Source organism: Vulpes lagopus, chromosome 3, assembly GCF_018345385.1.
Source record: "Vulpes lagopus strain Blue_001 chromosome 3, ASM1834538v1, whole genome shotgun sequence".
Classification (NCBI taxonomy): Eukaryota; Metazoa; Chordata; class Mammalia; order Carnivora; family Canidae; genus Vulpes; species Vulpes lagopus.
This window is the reverse complement of record NC_054826.1, coordinates 104,892,458-104,912,365: the sequence shown is the minus strand read 5'-3', so window position 1 is coordinate 104,912,365 and position 19,908 is coordinate 104,892,458. Positions and strand designations below refer to the sequence as shown.

The 19,908-nt window shown below is 52.3% G+C and overlaps 1 protein-coding gene across 2 annotated transcripts in view; it reads right to left on the bottom strand.

Annotated features, from left to right (window-relative positions):
- ADAP1 (ArfGAP with dual PH domains 1) overlaps positions 1–12,615 on the bottom strand; it is a 50,970-nt gene extending 38,355 nt beyond the window's left edge. For both annotated transcript variants that reach the window (XM_041748587.1, XM_041748588.1), the window contains exon 1: positions 12,349–12,615. In XM_041748587.1, coding sequence (XP_041604521.1) covers positions 12,349–12,430 — 82 coding nt within the window. In that variant the 5' untranslated portion in view covers positions 12,431–12,615. The remainder of the gene's footprint in view (positions 1–12,348) is intronic.
- Between the last annotated feature and the right edge of the window lie 7,293 nt (positions 12,616–19,908).

Here is a 19,908-nt window from a genome sequence, read left to right as displayed (position 1 = left end):
AACCCCACAGAACTGAAGGGAATAGCCAGCCTAGAATAACAGCTGGAGACAGTGATGCTGCACTCAGAGTGATGCTCAGAAACACGGACAGGAGTAAGGACACGGAGGACTTGCCCCAGCAACCAACCCCGTCCGACCACACGGTCCACCCAATTAGGACGGCACACGCGTTCCTCCCCGGTGCCCAATGGACGTTGTACTGTCGTATGGGATCGACCACACGTGAGGCCTCAGGTAAGTCTTCATAGATTTTAAAAGGTAGGCTACATACAAAATATCCTCTCTGGCCACAACAGGATGGAGTTAGAAGTCAACACACACAAAAAAACATTCACAACATCACGGAAATTTAACACACTTTTAAACACCCAGTGGAAACCAAAGAGGAAATCACCAGGGAAATTAGAAATGAAATTCGATGAAGGAAAACAGAATGCCTCACCAGAACACGGGGTGTAGCCACAGTGCTGCTAACAAGGAAATCTGTAACCCAAAACTGGCAGAAGGGAAGAAATCATAAACACTGGAGCAGAGATCAATGAAATAAAGAAAAGAGAACCACTAGAGAAAATAAATGAAACCAGAAGTGAGTTCTTCAAAAAGATTGATGGATCGGCAGTCCTCGAGCTGGAGGGACTAAGAAATAGACTCAAGTCACTAGAATCAGACACAAAGTCGGGGACGCCACTCCCAGAACTAAAAAGGTCTAGGAGAGGGTTCAGTGAACAACTGTATGCCAACAACGGGGTAACCTGGATGAAGTGGGCAAATTCCCGGAAAGAGAAAACCCACCGAGACTAGATCACGAAGACGTGGACCATCTGAAGAAGCCTATGAACGACGAAGGAGATGGGATCAGACATCGGAAATTCCCAACCAAGAAAAGCCCTGGCCCTGATGGCTTTACTGGTGAATTCTCCACCTTTAATGACCAACACCAATCCCCTCCAAGCTTTGCAAGAGAACTGAGAAGGGAGCGCCTCCCAATGCTTTCTGTGCGGTGTTCTGTATTTCACCCAGCATAACCTGGACACCAAAGCCAGACAGAAATACAAGACAGCCACAGACCAGTATCCCTTGTGAACACAGACGCAAAAATCCTCAAGAAACAGAGAGAATCATTTCCATGGAAACATCCTTCCTACCTGGCCAATAGACATGTCTTATCAAGGGAATGATTCTCTCTGTTACTATTCCTCTATACTAGTAGGTTGGTTCAGTAATAAATGTGAGACCTTTCAGCTGAGCTGCTGCTGTGTCCTGATTTGTGAAGTACTGAATTCCCCCTCCTGTCAGATCTCACATAGCACCGTCTGATAGAACTTCTGCAGTGATAGAAATGGCCCTTGACAACGAAGTATTTAAAAGTGTGCCTAGGGGACACCTGTGTGGCTCTGTCTGCTAAGCATCTGCCTTTGGCTCAGGTCTTGACAGGGAGTCAGCATGTCTCCCTCTCTCTGCTCCTCCCCCTGCTCATGTGCTTTCTCTCAAATAAAATCTTTAAAAAAAAAATCCTCAAGAAAATACTAGCACACAGAGTTCAGCAGCATATTAAGGAACATACACCATGACAAAGTGAGATTTATCCCTGAAATGCAAGGGATGTTCAACATGGGAATGGATGAGTGTAATATCTCACAACAGAATGAAGGAAGAACAAACCACGTGATCATCTCAGTTGATGCATAACACATATTTGACAAAATTCATTTGGAATATCTGGGAACCCAAGTAGCTAAAGAATTCTAAGATGTGGACCATCTGAAGGGGCCTATGAACGAGGAAGGAGATGGGATCAGGCGTTGGAAATTCCCAACCAAGAAAAGCCCTGGCCCTGAAGGCTTTACTGGTGTATCCTACTCCACATTTCATAACCAACACCAATCCTTTTCAAGCTTTGCAAGAGAACTGAGGAGGAGGGAGCACCTCCCAACTCATCCTATGGGGCAAGCATAACCCCAAAGATACTATGAGAAAACCACAGACCAGCATCCCCTGCGAACACGGATGCCAACACCTTCAGCAGGCAACTGGAGAACAGGGCTCGGCAGCATGTGAAGGACGATGCACCACAACAAGGGGCTTCGTCTGTGGAGTGCACAGAGGGCTCCCTGTGAACACCTGCCAGAGTGACACACCACGTCAGCAGAACCAGGGAAAGCCTGCACGATCATCTATCTCAGCTGATGCGGGAAGAGCACTTGACTACACCCAACACTCCCATAAAAGTACTCAATAAACCAGGAACAGGAGGAACCGCCTCCACACAGTCACTGCCGTCTCTGAAAATCTTACGGCAAATGTAATCCTCAGTAGTGAGTAGGAACAAGGGGACGGTGCCTCCTCTCACCACCTCTAGCGCACCCAGTACTGGAAACTCTGGCCAAAGCAATCAGGCATGAGAAAGAAGGAAGAGGCATCTACGGTGGAAAGGAAGAAGTAAAATGATCTGTTTGCATATGAGATGGTCTCATATGCAGAAAACCCTAAAGACTCCATGAAAGAGCTGTTAGAATAAGTGAACTGATCCAACCAGGGGCTGCAGTAAGTTTCATTTTTATACATAATGAGCAATCTGAAAGTAAATTGCAAGAACAAATTAATTTACAATAGCATCCATCAAAAGCAATAAAATATTTAAGAAATAACTAACTAGGTTAAAAAAAACTTGATGAAAACTATAAAATGTCGTGGACAGAAATTAAGACATAAATATATGGAAACATATCCCACGTTATGGGTTGGAAGACTTGATATTGTCAACATGTCAATATTACTCAAAGTCAATCTACAGACTCAATGCAATCCCTATCAAAATACCAATGACATATTTTGCAGAATGAAAAGCCCATCCTAAAATTCATATGGAATCTCAAGGGCCCCTGAAGAGTCAAAATAATCTCAAAAAAGAACAACATAGCTGGAGGACTCACATCTTGTGATTCAACATTGAATACAAAGCTGCGGTCATCCAAACAGTGAGGTACTGATATAAACAGACATTTAGACCAGGAACAGAATAGAGTGCCAGGAAATAAACCTTTGCACATATGCTCAGATGATTTTGACAAGAGTGCTAAGACCATTCAGTGAGGAAAAGATAGGTTTTTCAACAAATGATCCTGGGAAGATGGGACACCCACATGAAAAGAATGAAATTGGACCCTCACCCAATGGCATACACAAAAATTTACTCAAAATGGACCAAGGACCTAAACCTAAGACCACAGGTCACACATTGGGTCACAAAACAAGTCTTAATAAATTTAAGATTGAAATCATATGAAGTCTCTTCTGACCACAATGGCATGAAACTAGAAATCCATTACAAGAAAACTGGAAAATTCACACACGTGTGAAGATTCAACAACATGCTACTGCATAAGCAGTGGGCCAAGGGAGAAATGAAAAAAATAACTGAGGCAAATGAAAATAGAATGCAACACATGGAAACTCAGAGAGTCTAGCAATAACCATTGTGAGGGGGGAGTCCACAGTGGTATGCACCTGCCTGGAGAAATGAGAAAGGTCTGTGATAAACAACCTCACCCTGCACCTCAAGGAACTAGAGAGAGGAACAGATGGAGCCCCGGGTGCCCAGGGGGCACAGTTAGCTAAGCATCTGGCTCTTGGTTTGTTTTGGGCTCAGGTCATAATCTCGGGATCGTAAGATCCAGCCCCAAGTCGGGCTCCATGCTCAGCGGGGAGTCTGCTTGAGACTCTGTCTCTCTCTCTCTATCCCTCTCTCCCTCTGCTCCCCCCACTTGCATGCACTCTCTCAAAAAAAGAGAGTGGGGGGGGGACAAAAAGATAATAGAAAGATCAGTGAAATGAAGAGCTGTTTTTTGGAAAAGACAAAACTGACAAACCTTTAGCTACACTTGTCAAGAAAAAGAGAGAGAGGACTCAAAATCAGGAATGAAAGAGGAGACATACAAGTGATACCATGGAAACACTGAAGATCCTAAGATAGTATTAGGAATAATTACATTCCACAAATTGAACAAGAAGCTAATAAATCCCTAGGAACATACAAGACTGAATCACAAAAAAGTAGAAACTTGGAACACATGGATTAGCAAGGAGATTGAATCCATAATCAACAACCTTTCAACAAACCTCCAGAACCAGATGGCTCCACTGGTGAATACTACCAGCATTTAAGGAAGAATTAGCACCAATTAATACCAAAAAAATAGAAGATGAAGGAACACTTCAACTCCTCTTATGAGGCTAGCACTACCATGATGGTAAAATCAGACAAGGACACCACAACCACAGGCCTACAGAACACAGATGCAGAAGTCCTCAATGATGTATTCACAAGTGAATTCAACAATATGTTAAGAGGATCATATACCCTGATTGAGTGGGATTTACTCCAGGGATGCAAGTTTGGGTCCAGAAATCAATTCTGGCAGTCTTTCCTTTGCTCTCCTGCCCGCTGCTCCCTTGCAGTGTGGTCAATAAACTTCTATGTCCTTGGGGGGCAGGGGGAATCAATTTGACTTCCGTAAATCAATATTAGTGTGATACACTCCACTAACAAAATGAAAGATAAAAATCACATGATTTCAATAGATGCAGAAAAAGCATTTGCCAAATTCAACATCCATTTATGAGACACATTCCCAACAAAGTGGGTACAGAAGGAACACACCTCAACACAATAAAAGCTGCACGGGACAAGCCCACAGTTCACATCATACTCAACAGTGAGAAGCTGAGAGCTTTTCCTCTAAGGTCAGGAACAAGACAAGGATGTCCTCTCTCTCTCTCTCCACCCTTATTCCATCTGGTCCTGGTAGTCCTGGCTAGAGCAATGATGTAGGAAAAAAAACATAAAAGGTGTCTCAACCAAAAGGGAAGTAGTAGAACTGTCACTATTTGCAGATGATACATTATGTGTAGGAAAACCCTAAAGACTCTCCACACACATTACACAGACACAGACACACACACACACGCAACTAGAACCGATAAATGAATTTGGTGAAGTTACATGACACAAAGTCAAAGTGCGGAAGGCAGTTCTGTTTCTCCACACAAATAACAAAACATGAGAAAGAACAATTAGGAAAATAATCCCACCGACAGGTGCATCAAAAATAATAAAAAAATTAATCCAAGGGTTGAAGACCTATATGCTGAACATTGTAAAACTTTAAGAAAAGAAATTGACGACAAATAAATGGAAAGACAGTCCATGCTCATGGCTGGAAGAATTAATACTGTTCAAATAGCCATACTACCCAGAACAATCCACAATTCAATGCAATCCCTATCAAAATTCCAGTGGCATTTTCCACAGAAATAGATCAAACAATCCTAAAATTTGTATAAAATCACAAAAGACCCCAAGCAACTTTGAGAAGGGAAACAAAGTTGGTGGCTTCAAACTTCCCAATTTCAAACTATATTACAAAACTATAGTAATCAAAATACTATGGGACTGACATAAAAACAGACACATAATCAGTGGAATGCAATAGAGAGCCCAGGAATAAACCCACCTATACATAGCCAATTAATCTATGATAAAAGAGCCAAGAATAGACAATGGGAACAGGACAGTCAATTCAATAAATGGTGCTGGGAAAACAGGACAGCCTTGTGCAAAAAAAAGAAACTGGGCTTCCTCACACTGTACGCAAAAATCAACTCAAAATGGATTAAAGGCTTGAGTCTATGACCTGAAACCATAAATCTCCTAGAAGAACATGCAGGCAGTAAGCTTCTTGATGAGGATCTTGGTGAGGATTCTTTGATTTGACATGAAAAGCAAAGGCAACAAAAGCAAAAATAAACCCATGGGACCACATCCAACTGGAAAGCTTCTGCACCGGGACATCATCAACAAAATGAAAAGGCAGCCTGTGGAATGGGAGAAGATATTTACAAATCATATGTCTGGGAGGGGGCTCATATGCAAAATATATAAAGAACTCACATGACTCAGTAGCAACACAAAACAACAAAAACGCCAAACAATCCAATTAAACGCTAGGCAGAGGCTCTAAGAAGACATTTTCCCAAAGGAGACACACAGGTGGCCAGGAGGTCCATGAGAAGGTGCACATCAGGACCTCACACCTGTCAGAATGGCCACTGTCTAAACAACAAGAAGGAACACCTATTGGCAAGGATGAGCAGAAACGGGAACCCTGGTGTGCCGCTGGTAGGATGCAAATTGGGGCAGCCACTGCGGAGCACGGTATGGAGGTTCCTCAAAAAAATCAAAAACAGAACTATGGTAAGACCCAGCAACTCCACTTCTTTGTATTTGCCTAAAAGAAACAAAGATATTAACTGGAAAAGATGTCTACACACCCATGTTCTCTTTTTTTTTTATACAATTTTTTTTAAAGATTCTATTTATTTATTCATAGAGACACAGAGAGAGAGAGAGGCAGAGACACAGGCAGAGGGAGAAGCAGGCTCCATGTAGGGAACCCGATGTGGGACTCGATCCCAGGTCTCCAGGATCACACCCCAGGCTGCAGGCGGTGCTAAACCGCTGCGCCACCAGGGCTGCCCCACACCCATGTTCACTTCGGCATCATTCACTGGAGAAGACATGGAAGCAGCCTGGTGTCCGCAGATGGACGAGCGGACACAGAAGATGCTGTGTTTACATACACATTGGAATACTGTTCCACCATAAAAAAGAGGAAAACCTTGTCATTTGTGACAATATGCATGGACTTTGAGGGCATTGTGCTAAGTGAAATCAGTCAGAAAGAAAAAGATAAATACCATAAGTGGAATCCAAGAAAAAAAAACCCTGAACTCCCATACACAGGGAACAGGCTGGTGGCTGCCATTGGGTTGGGTGACGGAGGTCAGGGGTGCAAACTTGCAGCTCTAAGATAAATTGGTTCGGGACATAACCTACAGCAGGGTGACCACAGTTAATAACACTGTGTTGTATATTCGAAAGTTGCTAAGAGAGTAGATGTTACAATCTCTCAACACAAGAAAAAAGTTGTAACTCTGTGTGGAGACCAATTGTTCACGAGTCTCACTGTGATCACGACACACACAGATACTGGATCATTTCGTTGTGCACCTGACACAGATATAATGCTCTATGTGAACTGCACCTCCATTTTAAAAAGGAAGGAAATTTTGCAACATGCCACCACATGGATGGAGCCTGAGGGAGGTCAGCTGGACACAAGATGAGTGACGGAGGACCCCACTTCTACGAGGGACCCAGTGGCAGACCCACAGGGAGGAGCTGGGGGTGGAGGCCAGCAGTGTTTAGTGGGGACAGAGTTCTAGTCAGAACAGATGGAAAGTTCTGGAGACAGCTGGTGGTGATGGCTGCACAGAAATGGGAAGGCATTTAATGCCCCTGAACTGGACACACACCAATGGTCAAGACTGTGAGTTTTATGTTATGTGTATTTTAATACAATGAAAAGAAGGGGAGAGATCCGGTGTAGGCCACCGCCCTGGACCTGGCAGGGACACAGACAGCAGCAGAGAGCGGGGCAGATGACAAAGCCCAGCCCCTGCCCCCCGGCTACCCTGGGCCCTGACAGCCTCCTTGCAGCCAGCTCACAGGTGTGGGGAATAAGGACAGAGGTCACCCACCTACTGGCAGGCACCTGGCCCAGAGCAGCGGTGACTCAACAGCTGGAGTCCAAAGCTGGCCACGGCAAGGAGGGTGGGGCCAGTCCACCCCACCCCCACCCCATCCCCCACCTTAGAGGAGAGGCATCTGGAACTCAGGCCCAGCTTACACACCCTGCCAACCCAGCAGCTCCAAGTCCACTCTGGGGCCATCTCAGCCTACTGAGTCTCCCCCAGCATGGCAAACACAGGTGGCTGTGCCTCCCCTGCAGGGGAGGAGGTGAGGGCAGCCACTCCCCAGGCCCCTATACATGGAGTGGGCAGGATGGGCAGGCATGAGGGTCCTCCTGGCTTGTGGCCGAGTGCAGAGCCACTTAAGGAACACAGCCTGAAGGTTCCCCAACCTGTCAAACATAGAATCACCTGGTGACCCAGCGGTCCTGCTCCCGAGTCTACCCCAAAGACTCAAGAGACTTGCACACCTGTGTTCACGGCAGCCAAGAGGTGGAAGCAACCCAGGTGTCCACGGATGGATGAGGACAAAGTGGTGGTGCATCCACATCACAGGAATGGTAAGAAAGCATGAAGCACGGACACGCAGTCCAACAGGGGTGGACAAGCACAGACAGCATGCTGATGGGAGTAAGCCAGAAACAAGATGAACACTGCGGGGCCCCACTCGAGCCAGGTCTTGGAGCCGCCAGCCACACACACACACACACACACACACACACACAGAAGACGACAGCGCTGGGGCTGCGGGAGCACGTGGGGGTCCGCAGTCCAGATTTACAGGAGGATTAGAGCAGTAGGGACGGTGTACAACAGTGTGAATGTACTTAATGCCACTGCACACTTAAGACGGTGCCTGGTGCTACAGTCAGTTTGAGCATCTGACTCTTGGTGGGTTTTTTTTTTTTTTTAAGATTAATTAATTTATTTATTTATCCATGAGACACAGAGAGAGAGAGAGCAGAGACACAGGCAGAGGGAGAAGCAGGCTCCATGCAGGGAGCCCGATGTGGGATTGGATCCCGGGTCCCCAGGATCATGCTCTGGGCTGAAGGTAGGCACCAAACTGCTGAGCCACCCGGGTGTCCCTGACTCTTGGTTTTGTTCGACTCAGGTCACCATCTCCCGGTGAGGGGATCAAGCCCCTCCCAGGGCTCCCTGCTCAGCAGGAGTCTCTGCTCCCCTTCCCTCTCTCCCTCTGCTTGTGTACACACGCACTATCTCAAATAAATAATCGTTAAAAAAAAAGATGGTTAAAATGGTAACTTTTATGCATATTTTGCCACAATAAAAAGAATTTCGTTGAGGCGCCTGGGTGGTTCAGTTGGTGAAGCATCTACCTTCGGCTCAGGTCGTGATCCCAGGGTCCTGCATTGGGCTCCCTGCTCAGCGGAGAGTCTACTTCTCCCTCTGCCTCTGCTTGTGCCCACACTCTCAAATAATTAAATAAAATCCAGGTGGGCTGCTGCCCTGACGATAGGTGCTGCCTGCCCAGCCCACCCCTCAGCAGCCCCCTGATAGTCACATGCCCACCCAGGGGACCCTCTCCCAAAAGAGGCCAAATTCCTGAAATTCCTCACCACCAGGCGGCTTCTGTCCTGGCTGACAGCAAGTTGGAAGAGTCATGTCTGCCTTGAAGCTTCTGGGGGCCAAGTGAGCAGGTTCTGCTCTGAGGTCACCTGCGTGGCAGTGCAGTCACATCCTCACTGGCGGCTAAGCTGCAAGGACCGTCTCCCCAGGCCACTCACAGCCAGACCCTCCGGTCCCGGCTCCGGAAAACATACCTGGAGCAGCCCAGCCTCCATGCAGCCAGCCCAAACCATCTGTCTTGTCAGAAAGGAAGACCTCCTCCTCACTGAGCTGACATGCAAATCAGAAAGCCCAGGTGCTCTCAGAATTGGTGTTACCTGGTCCTCCAGGCAATTCAGATGCCCAGGTAACATGCATCAAAGTACCACAAAATGATCCACACCCAAACCCAATTAAGGACCTGAGAGCCCTAAATCCTTCCAGAGCATCGGACCTGAGCCTTTAAGGGGAGAACCTATCATTTGTCCCAAATAGGCAGGCTGCTTGAAGGAAGTGCAGAGGCCCCCCCAACCTCTCTCTCCAGGCAGACACCCCACTAGGCCTTGCAGAGCAAGAGATGCACTCGCATCCACTCCCCCAGGGCTATCAGGAGAAACACTTCTCTGGGAGGCTGTTAGCCTGCTCCTATGTTTGGGGGGGGCCACTATTGGAGCAGGTTCTGGAGGTCTGCAGGGACTCCTTCACCACAAGGCTGCCTCCGACCCAGGAACCTTTGCATGGCCAGCTGGCCAGGTCTGCCCAAATCTACTGCCAAACCCTCCAGGCCTGCCCTTATGTCCTGCTGTCCAGAGCCAATGCCCAGGGACCCTCGCCCCGGCCATGCCCTGCTCCTGGCTGGCTGTGGTCAGGCAGGCAGCCATGAGCCAGCCCGTATCACCATAGAGCGGCCCTCAGCCGCCTGTCTGGGATGCAGCAGGCACAGTGGCACAGAACCTGGACAAACCAGGCAGCCTCATCTAAGCAGCAGAGCTGTGGGCGCGCATTCCATGGGGGTCATGAGGGAGGAGGCAGGGTAACAGGCCTCGCCTCCCTGGAGCAGGGGGAGGGGTAGGAAGGGAGGCAGGGCTAGAGCATCAAGAGACCTGCTCTGCCTCTGAAGCACCACGTCCCTCAAAGGGGCTCAGGTGCCCCAGCAGTGAAATAGGGGCGATCACCAGCATCTCGTCTGCTCCACAGGGCTGCCAGACAGATGAGGCAAGATGCTGGTGTCATGGGCCAATTCTGACAAACCAGAGGCTTGGCCCAATGGGTAAGACTTGGGTAAGACTTGTAAGAACTGACTGGTCAAGAGCCCAGCATGCCTGCCTTGAGGCAGTGGCCTCTTGCTGAGGGCTCTCACAAGTGAGAGAGGTGGGCTGTACACAGCAGGGCCCAACAGGCCAGGAAGCCCCCTGTCCCACCTGCCAGGGTGTCCCCCCATCCTGAGGTCACTGCAGGGAGGCTCTGGGTCTAAAGGGCTCTCACAAGTGAGAGAGGTGGGCTGTGCACAGCAGGGCCCAACAGGCCAGGAAGCCCCCTGTCCCACCTGCCAGGGTGCCCCCCCATCCTGAGGTCACTGCAGGGAGGCTCTGGGTCTAAAGAAGCTGCTCCTGAGCACTATAACCAGAAAGGAGAGGGACAGGGTCAGCTCCCTGGCCCCCAACCTCCAGCCCATGGCTGAGAGCTGAACACACTGGCTGCCCTTTCTCATCTGACCTCTCCCTGGTGTGGCCAGCTTTCCTGAACAAGTGAAAATACTACGGTTTGGAAGAGAGAGGTGAGGGGAGTATGAGGTGAGCCAGCCAGCTGGGGGAGCTGGACACAATAGTGATGCCAATGCTGCCCCCACAGCACCATCAGGGTGAGCCCTGCAGCTCCCCAGCTCAGGAGGCTGGGGAAAAGGCCACCACAGTCTGCCCGGATTTCAAAGAAGCCTGTCCCTGGCTCTGGGATGCTCAAGCTCCTGGTATAGCCTTTCTGGGCAACACTGAAGCTGACCAGCAGATTCCCAGGACCTGGGACTGCCAAAGACCTCTCCCAGCCCTGTCGGTGGGCAACAGAGGACAGCTGGGGACAAGGTCTCTTTTGAAGTGCCTGCCGACTGCGCGTCTCAGGCTGGTGTCTCAGGACAAATGTGATCCCCCCTTCTTGGGGGGCTTTAGCTACTCCATGGTGTGCTAGGTTTATTCTGAGGAGTTTGGGCTAGGAGCCCCCCAGCGGAGTGTCCAGTGTCCCTCTGGAGTGCCTGGGGAACAGCCCTTGAGGGGGCCACCCTCCACTCGGGGGTGGCATGAGTAGGTGAGGCTCTGGGGCTGTTTCTGCCCCACCCCCGCCCTCAGCAAGGACCGGGGTGTGCTGCCCATGGCTCAGAAGCAGGGTACTGCTGGCTTGAAAGCACAGCCTGTCCCCTTCCTGCCAATCCCAGGACAAATAGGCCCAGGAAGGGAGGGGAAGCTCTTCAGGACTCTGGCGCCTTGGAAATCACCCCAGAGCAGGGCCACCCAGGAGCAAAGTCCAGGAGATGCCTGCCAGGAGGATGGGTGCAGGTGGACTGGGAGCTTGTTACAGGCTGCACCGGCCCCACCTGAGCTGGCCACCTGCCCCAAAGCAGTCAGGCGCCAGGGTGGGGAGAGGGGAGCCCTTTCCCACTGGCCTTCCTCCCCCAGCCCCCTGCTCAGGGCAGAGCAAAACGGTGGCTCCCGGTGGGGAGGCCATGACGTCACCTCCAGGTGGCAGGGAGCCAGGTGGACCCCCACACCCACGCACAGAAGCCCCGGGGCCAGATCGCCCTTTCTCTCCCTGCAGCTGCTCGCCCGCGCGATTTCCTCTTTCTCTGCGGAGCGAGGTTTCGCAACGCGGCGGTCCGCGGGTGACAGCGAGACACGCAGCCCGGGGGGAGGGGAGGCGACCCAGCCGCAGGCCCCGGGGCCGCTGGGAGGCGACCTCCGGCTCCAGGCAGGTGCACCCGGAGCCCGCGCCCCCGGCCACGCAGGCGCTGCAGCAACCCTCCCTGTCCCCCAGGGGCCGGCATCCAGGCCGGCGCCCACCCCGGGCCGCACCCATCCCGGCCCCGCACCCACCCGGCCGGCGCCTCCCACGGGCGCACCCACCGCGCCCCGCAGCCACCCGGGCCCCCGCGCCCACGCGGACCGGCCGGGACCAGGGCGCAGCCGCCCGCCCCGCACCTACCCGGGGCGCCGCAGTCGGCGCATCGCGCGTTCCCGGGTCGCTGCAGCAGCTCCAGGACCGCCCTGCGCCGCTCCTTGGCCATGGCCGCGATGCCGCCCGCCGCGATGCCGCCCGCCGCGATGCCGGCCCGGGCCCCGAGCGTGCGCCCCGCCGCGCTAGGGCCCCACGCAGCCCGCCCGCCGCCCGCGGCCCTGCGCCATCCTGGCGGCCTCAGCCCGCGCGCCGGTTCCGCATTCCTGCCGCCGCCCGGCTCCTCCGCCGCTCGTGTCGCCGCCGCGGCCGCCGAGCGTGTGCCGGCGCGGGGCCCGGGGCGCACGGCGCGCTCTGGCCGGCACGGCCCGCGGGCGGCCCCCAGCGGCGCGGGCGGGCGGGCGGGCGGGCGGGCGGCCTCCTCCCGCGCCCGGGACCCGCCCGGAGGTCTCCGTGCTGCCCACCCCCATGCGAGCACAGCGCCACCGGGCGCGCTGGGGGCGCTGGCGCGGGCTCCGGTGGGCTCCCGGGGGCGCGCCTGGACACCAGGGTGCCTGGCCCCAATGCCGGCTGGGGGAGGGGGCCAGCCCACGCCATGCCCCTGGGGGGAGGAGATGGCCAGCAGGCCCCCCGCGGCAGGACAGCTGGGGCACCCTTAGCGAGTTAAAGCCCCTCCATGTCAGGAGGCCAGGGACCCAGGAGTGAGGGTGAGCGGAGAGACGCAGGGGACAGGTAACAACGTGGGCCCCTCCTCTGCACTTTTTCAAAATCTTTCCATCATCTTCTTAAATTATGAATGCAGTGATACATACAATTGAAACAAGTATCACACTGAAGAACTAGAGCTACTCCCTACCCCATCCCAGGCAATTTTAAGCCAAACACTGTTAACAATCCCTGTGCACCCTTCCAGAATGGTCCCCAGCCTGTGAGAGCACCAGGGGAAGCCCTGATCCTTCTGATCTGCCGCTGCGTTATGGTGTTGTTTTTTGGTGGGTTGATTTGTTTTCATTTAATAAGCCTGACATATCTGCCAAGTGAATCCGTATGGACCTACTTCTTTCTCTCAGCTGGGCCATGATGTGTTTGTTACAGGCTGAGGGGCATTTAGGGCATTTTCAGGTGGTCAGTCATAGGCTCCACAACCCACCCTCATCCACCACCAACACCTCCGTGTTTCAAGTGGATTCGGGTCCAGAAGGGGCACCTACAAATCAATGGCAGACCTGCCACCTGCCCTCGTCAAGGTCACCCAGACCTTGTCCCACCACATCCCTGTTCCACTGGTGCCCCGGTCAACACAGGGAGCATAGACATTCCATAATCTTGTCCATTTTTTGCATAGAAAGTAGCAACGCACTCTGGTCTGCATGTCTAAGCCACTAGTCCTGTGATGCGGTGTGGTTAACTGGTCACAAGTCTCTCCCCCATTCGTTGGAGCCTCCTGAGCAAAGACAGATGGCATTTCCATCTCTGGGTCCCTGTGCCAGGGTCAGGATCTGCCACCCAGCACAATGGAGATGTTAATAACAAGTCACAGCTACGGAATAATTGACTAGGCACCAGGCATAAGGTTAAATCCCTTAATGGATTTTATTTCACTCTCATCTGATGGGGAAACTGAGGTATGAAGCAATCCTATCAGTTGCCCAAGGCCACACATGGCTGCTACACGTCAGAACTTGGGTAAGCGCATGACCAAAGAAAAGAGGCACATACCCGGACAGCTGCCGGGAGGACCATGGTTCCATGTGGGGGCAGAGGGGCTACAGAGAGGCCTCGGAGGACCAGCAGATGTGCAGCAGGCAAGGAGGGAACCATGTGAGCTGTCCCCACCTCCCTCCCCCACCCCCAGGGGGCAGGTCTTCTGCCTTCTCTGTCTTTCCTTCTGATTGAGGAGGTGATGACACAGTCCAGGGGAGGGAGGGAGGGAGGCGGGTGGATGAGAAGAGAGAAGTCAGGATGTGAAACAGGAGTCCCCAAAGGAGGCGAGAGCAGGAGCTACAGTCCCTGCCCTGGTGTTTCCTGGCAAGGCGGCAGCCCCCACTGGCTGTGGTCAGGGCTGCATGAGGAGCACAAGGCTCACACAGGATCCAGATGGTGACAGCACAGACTGGACTGGGCCAGAACCAGAGAGGCTGGCCAGGGAAGGCACAGGGTCTGCACACTTCCCTGCCTGCTCCTGCTCCTGCTCCTGCTCCTGCTCCTTCCTGTCTGCCTGCAAGCCCTGCTACCTCTGCCAGCTGTCCCTCATCTGCAAAGCTGTGCTGAAGGCCCCCAATCCCAGTAACTCAAGCATCTTCTGGGCCTGGGCAGGGGCCCAGAGAGACCTGGTGCCCATCTGCCCATGACCACTCAGCCACACTGAGCAAACAGTGAGCCCCCTGTGGGCAGGGCCCGCCTGCTCCACATCCCCACAGCACAGCGGAATCCTCACACAGCTGGTCAGCAGGCAAGGTAAGACCAGGGCCCCTTCCCGGCATCACAGGGGCTAACTCTCCCAGGGAAGGAGTGGAATGGATGGAGGCTTCCAGGTATCAGAGCCAGTCCTGGACCTCTTGGACAGGATGAACCCTGTCCTCAGCCTGGCACTCAGCCTCTCCTGATAGAGAAGTTACTTTCCAAAGGCTGATGACAGAGGTACTGCCAGGCTCCCTTCCCTGCTGACACGCAAGTCATTGTCACCTCCTCCTTGAAGCCCTCCCAGACCAACCACACAGAATCTCCCAGATGAGACCCACACCAAGTGTCAGGATTTTGCCTGTGGACCCCAGAGCTCCCAACTCCCAGCCCAGAGTTTTGAGATCATCAGGCCCAGAGCACGCCATGTTCTAACACCCCCTTGAGAATACAAAAGTAACCACCTCTCAATCATTTCCTGTCTTTCTATCAACAAGGCCTTTTTATTGTACCAGCTGGATTTCTAAGGCCTCCAAAGCAGGGACTGATACAACCATCAAGAAACCGTTCTAGTCCTTGGAATCCCCTGCCAAGCCCTCTTTGGATGTGAGCAACTTTGCAGCACGAGAATGGCACTTGGTTTCTGCCCAGCACTCCCATGTTTCCAGCCCTGGACAGGCTCCCACTGAGGTGGCTGGAAGCAGAGGAAGCACCATCCTTGCTGGCTTGCAGCTCAGGGGTGTGAGGTGGGCTGGAACTCAGGCCTTCTTGTCAAGACCCTCACTGGAGAGCAGGCCCCCGGCTTAACTGAGGCTCCCGGGATACACAGTGTTGGCGGGCATGGACAGAGACCCTCTGGCCCAGCCAGGGACACAGGATGGGGACTCAAAGCTGAAGGCACAGCTGCAGACAAAATGGAGAAACTGAGGCTGCTGGAGGTGAAAGTGGCGCAGGATGTGTGGCCAAGGCTCCTCCTTGTGGCCAGTGAGGTTTGCTCTGGGGCAGGAGAGCAGGCTGGGTGCGGTGGCCAGAGAGGCCAGGAGGGTGCCTGCGGTGCCTGGTGAGGCAGTAACCTAGAAATGAGGAATCCTGGAGGACAGTGCTCCCCACCCAGACTGCAGGAGTATCTCCACTGTGCACTACTGAGTTTGCTGCTGGGGGGTTGAACTGCTTCCCCAGGGACATGCTGGAGGCCCAAGTCCATGGAGAAAGACGAACATGACCTTATCTGGGGACAGGTCTTTGCAAATGAGTGAAGGTGAGGTCATGAGGGCAGGCCCTAATCCAGTGACTGTGTCCTTACAAAAGGGGGGTTTGGACATGGACACAGACATATACACAGGGAGGCCGCTGTGTGATGGAGAAGGAAGAGGTCGAGGTGGGGGCGATGTGTTCGCAGACCAGGAACCCCAAGGACTGACAGCCAAGCAGGGTGGGGAGGGCAGTGGCCAAGGAGCAGCTCCACCTTCCAAGTCTCCAGGGGGAACCTGCCCTCCATCCGGGACTTCTGCCTCCAGGGCTGGGAGGGAACAAATGTCTGTAGTTCTAAGTCTCACCAGTGAACTAACACAGTTTGACATTGCTTTTCTTGGCTGCTTTCGTACAACAGAGTCAGGACACAGCCGGCTGGCAGGTACCTGGGCCTCCCACTGCTGCCCACTCCTGCAGGGACCCATGGCTTCTCTTCCCTCCCCCTGCCTCCTGCCTCCAGTGTGGAGGGTTTAGGCTGTCTGGATCAATCTAACTTGGGGAGCAAAGCAAAGGCGGCGGGGGTCCAACAGCCTTAGAGTCCCCAGGCCCAAGTCTGGGAGCATTTTCTTCCTCTTGAAGCCGAAAGAAACCCAGGATGCTCCCTCCACACAGCCTCCTTGGGGCCTCCAGCTGGTCCATTCCCACCTACAACCCTCGGCTGTAGCCTGTCCTGGGGTCATGCCTGTGTGACCCCCACCTGGCCTTACCTCTTTGCCCTGCCTCCATAGGCTGATGGGCAAGGGCAGGCCCTGCCCTGTGTTAGGTGGAGGGAGAAGGGGAGGTCACCAAGTACCAGGAGGACAGGGAGGAGTCAGCAGGGCTTCCCCTGGGCTCCCACCTACAGGAGGGTATTTCAGGCTGATGAGCACAGGGGCCTGGGGCTTTGGAGAGGTGCTGGAGGGTCTCAAGGCCAGATCCCAGGGTCCTGACCCAGTCCTGGGGGAGGGGGCAATAAAGAGAGTGGCTGTGTGTCTGCCCTTGGGCACCCACGGGAGGCATGGGCCGTGGTGGTACCACCAAAGCCCATGGAAGATCAGGGAGAAGTCCACTTAGGGATGGCGGGCATAGAGACAGAGGGCTGGAGACAGAGCTCAGGGAGCCAGGTAGGGGCCAACACTGCCTCCCATACCCAGATCCCAGATACATGTAGAGCCCTCCCTGCAGATACAGAGCATTGTAACATAGGCTGAGTTGCCAGCCGGTCCCAGAGTGGCGTTGGGTGATGTATGAGCAGAGCAGGAACCAGGACCAGGCCTGAAACCCTCCTAGGGCTTCCTATGCTCCTCTGGCCCTGGCCAGGCAGGACAGCCACATACCTGTGCCTTTGCCTCACTCCTTCCTGGGCCCGCTCCACACCAGACCCCTAAGGGAACCCTCCCCACCCCAGTGTGCCCAAGCATCAGCTGTGGGGAGAGCCCAAGAAGAATGTAAACACACGCCCAGATAGCCAGCCCCCCAAGAGTGGAGGCTGCAGGAAAGCCACCGAGATGCACACAGCCACATGCATGGCCACGAGGAACAGCTTCCTGGTGTGGCTGGGAACAGTTCCTTTTTTGAAGCCAGCCTTACCCGACGCAACTCCTGTAGCCACTGCCATCGGCCTGTGGCCCCGCCCTGGTACAAAGGCTCATCACTTTTTTTACCAAGAGAAACACAGAAGAATAAAAAATGAAGATGATTGGACTTTCACAGGAGACAGGAGGAAATGAGGGGCCAACAGACATGCAAATGCCCTAAAGCCAGAGGTGTGGTAATTCACAGTCCCATAAGGCAGAGGGTGGGCAGGCAAGACACTGCCACCAGATGCTTTCCACATCAGAGTCCGGGAGTGAGAGGAGGGGGGCGTGCAAGCTTCTCTTGCCAGACAGAAGGCTGGCAGAGCCATGAGCCCTGCACTGTGCCCGAGGCCTTGGCAGGCGGCCACCCTCACCGGGCCCAGGCTGGGCAGACAGTGGTAAGGTCCTCTGCCACACACAGCCATTCCCATATGTGGTTTGGGGAGAAGGGTGAGATCTGAGAGAGGACACAGGGGCTTGTCCTCTTTCCCTGACCCTGTCCCCTTCCAGCAATGACACTTGAGCTGTGGCTCTGAAGTTCACAAGCAAAAAGAGGGAAAAAAATCTCAAAAATCCATGAATAAAGAACTTTAAACATCAGTAATAAAGAAGGCAAGTGACCCGATTAAGGAAGGGATCTGAACAGAGGTTTCTCTAAGGAAGACGACAAATGGCCAGTATACATGGGAAGAGATGCTCAGCACCATCAGTAGTCAGGGAAACGCGATCAGATTCATTCTAGATCCCACTTTTCTCCCCTTCCCTCCATCCCTATCTATCCCCCACCCACCCACACATACTCATGTGCCCTCTCTAAATAAATAAATAAATAAATAAATAAATAAATAAACTAAATATTTAAAAAACCACACAGGAGACTCAGTGAAATAAACCAGTCACAAAAGGACACACATTGTAGGATTCTACTCATGTGAGTCCTATTTATAGGAGTCCTCAGACCTGAAGGGTTTTCCCTTGTGTTCCAGTGAGAACTGAATGTCTCTTCATGTTTCTCATGCCTGACATCATGGCCCCTGTGCTGAGCCCCGCTGAATGAAGGGGTTTTGCCTTCCCTCCCTCAGCAGCCCCACACAAGGCTAACATCACACCCCCAAGAGGATGGGGAAGACTGAGGCAGGAGGCACTGGGTCACACATCTCATGGACTTCTCTCCAGCATCAGATCACAAGCCTGAGGACAAGGTGGAGCACAAGGGATCCCCACACACCCCAGACCAGGTGGTCAAGAAGCCTTGCAGCTTCATGAAGCACAGGGAATAAGGTATGGAAGCACTTCACAGTTTATCAGGTGCCACACACTGCAAACAGAGATGGCTGCAAACAGAGCTGGCTGCCTCTGAGCCCATCTACCATGAACTGGGTCTATAAACAAATACATCACGACAGACCTCAAATAGGTGCAATGAGACTGGGCATTTGAGACAAGACTAGTATTTCCAAGAGAAAGTCTCTCTGCCTATCCCCCATCCACCCATCCATCTATTCATCCATCCACCTATCCATCCATCATCTATATATCTATTTATCCTTTATCCATCCCTCATTATCCATCCATTGTCACCACCATCTATCATCCATCTATCCATCATCTACCATCCACACCATCTATCTTCCATCATCTATCCATCATCTATCATCTATCCATCCATTCATCCATCCAACTATTCATCCATCTATCCATCCATTATTCATCTGTTCATCCATCCACCCATGCATCTATCCATCATCTATCATCTATCCATTCACCATCTACCTACCATCCATCCACCCACCTATCCATCCATCTGTCCATCATCTATCTACCCATCCATCCACATATCCATTCATTTATCAATCCATCATCAATCCATCATCTATCCATCCACTTATTCACCCACCCAACCATCCATTCATCATGTATCTATCCACCTATCCACCCATCCATCTATCCATCATCTATCTACCCATCATCTATCTACTGTCTATCCATCATCTATCATCTATCCATTTATCATCTATCATCATAGATAGATGATATCCACTCATCATTTATTTATCCATCCAATCTTCTATATCTGTCCATCTCCTATCATCTACCCATTCATCCATTCATCTATCTACCCATATCTATCCATCCACCCACCCATCCACACATCCATCCATCATCTTCTCATAACCCATCCTCTATCATCCATCTACCTTCTCTCCATCTATCCATCACCTATCCATCCGCCTATCCATCCATCCTTTTGTCATCTATCCATCTCCTATCACCTACTCATCTATCCATCCATCCGTCCTCTATCTGCCCATCAATTCATCTACACATCCATCTATCCATTCACCTAACATCTATTCATCCATCATTCATCTATCTCTGACTT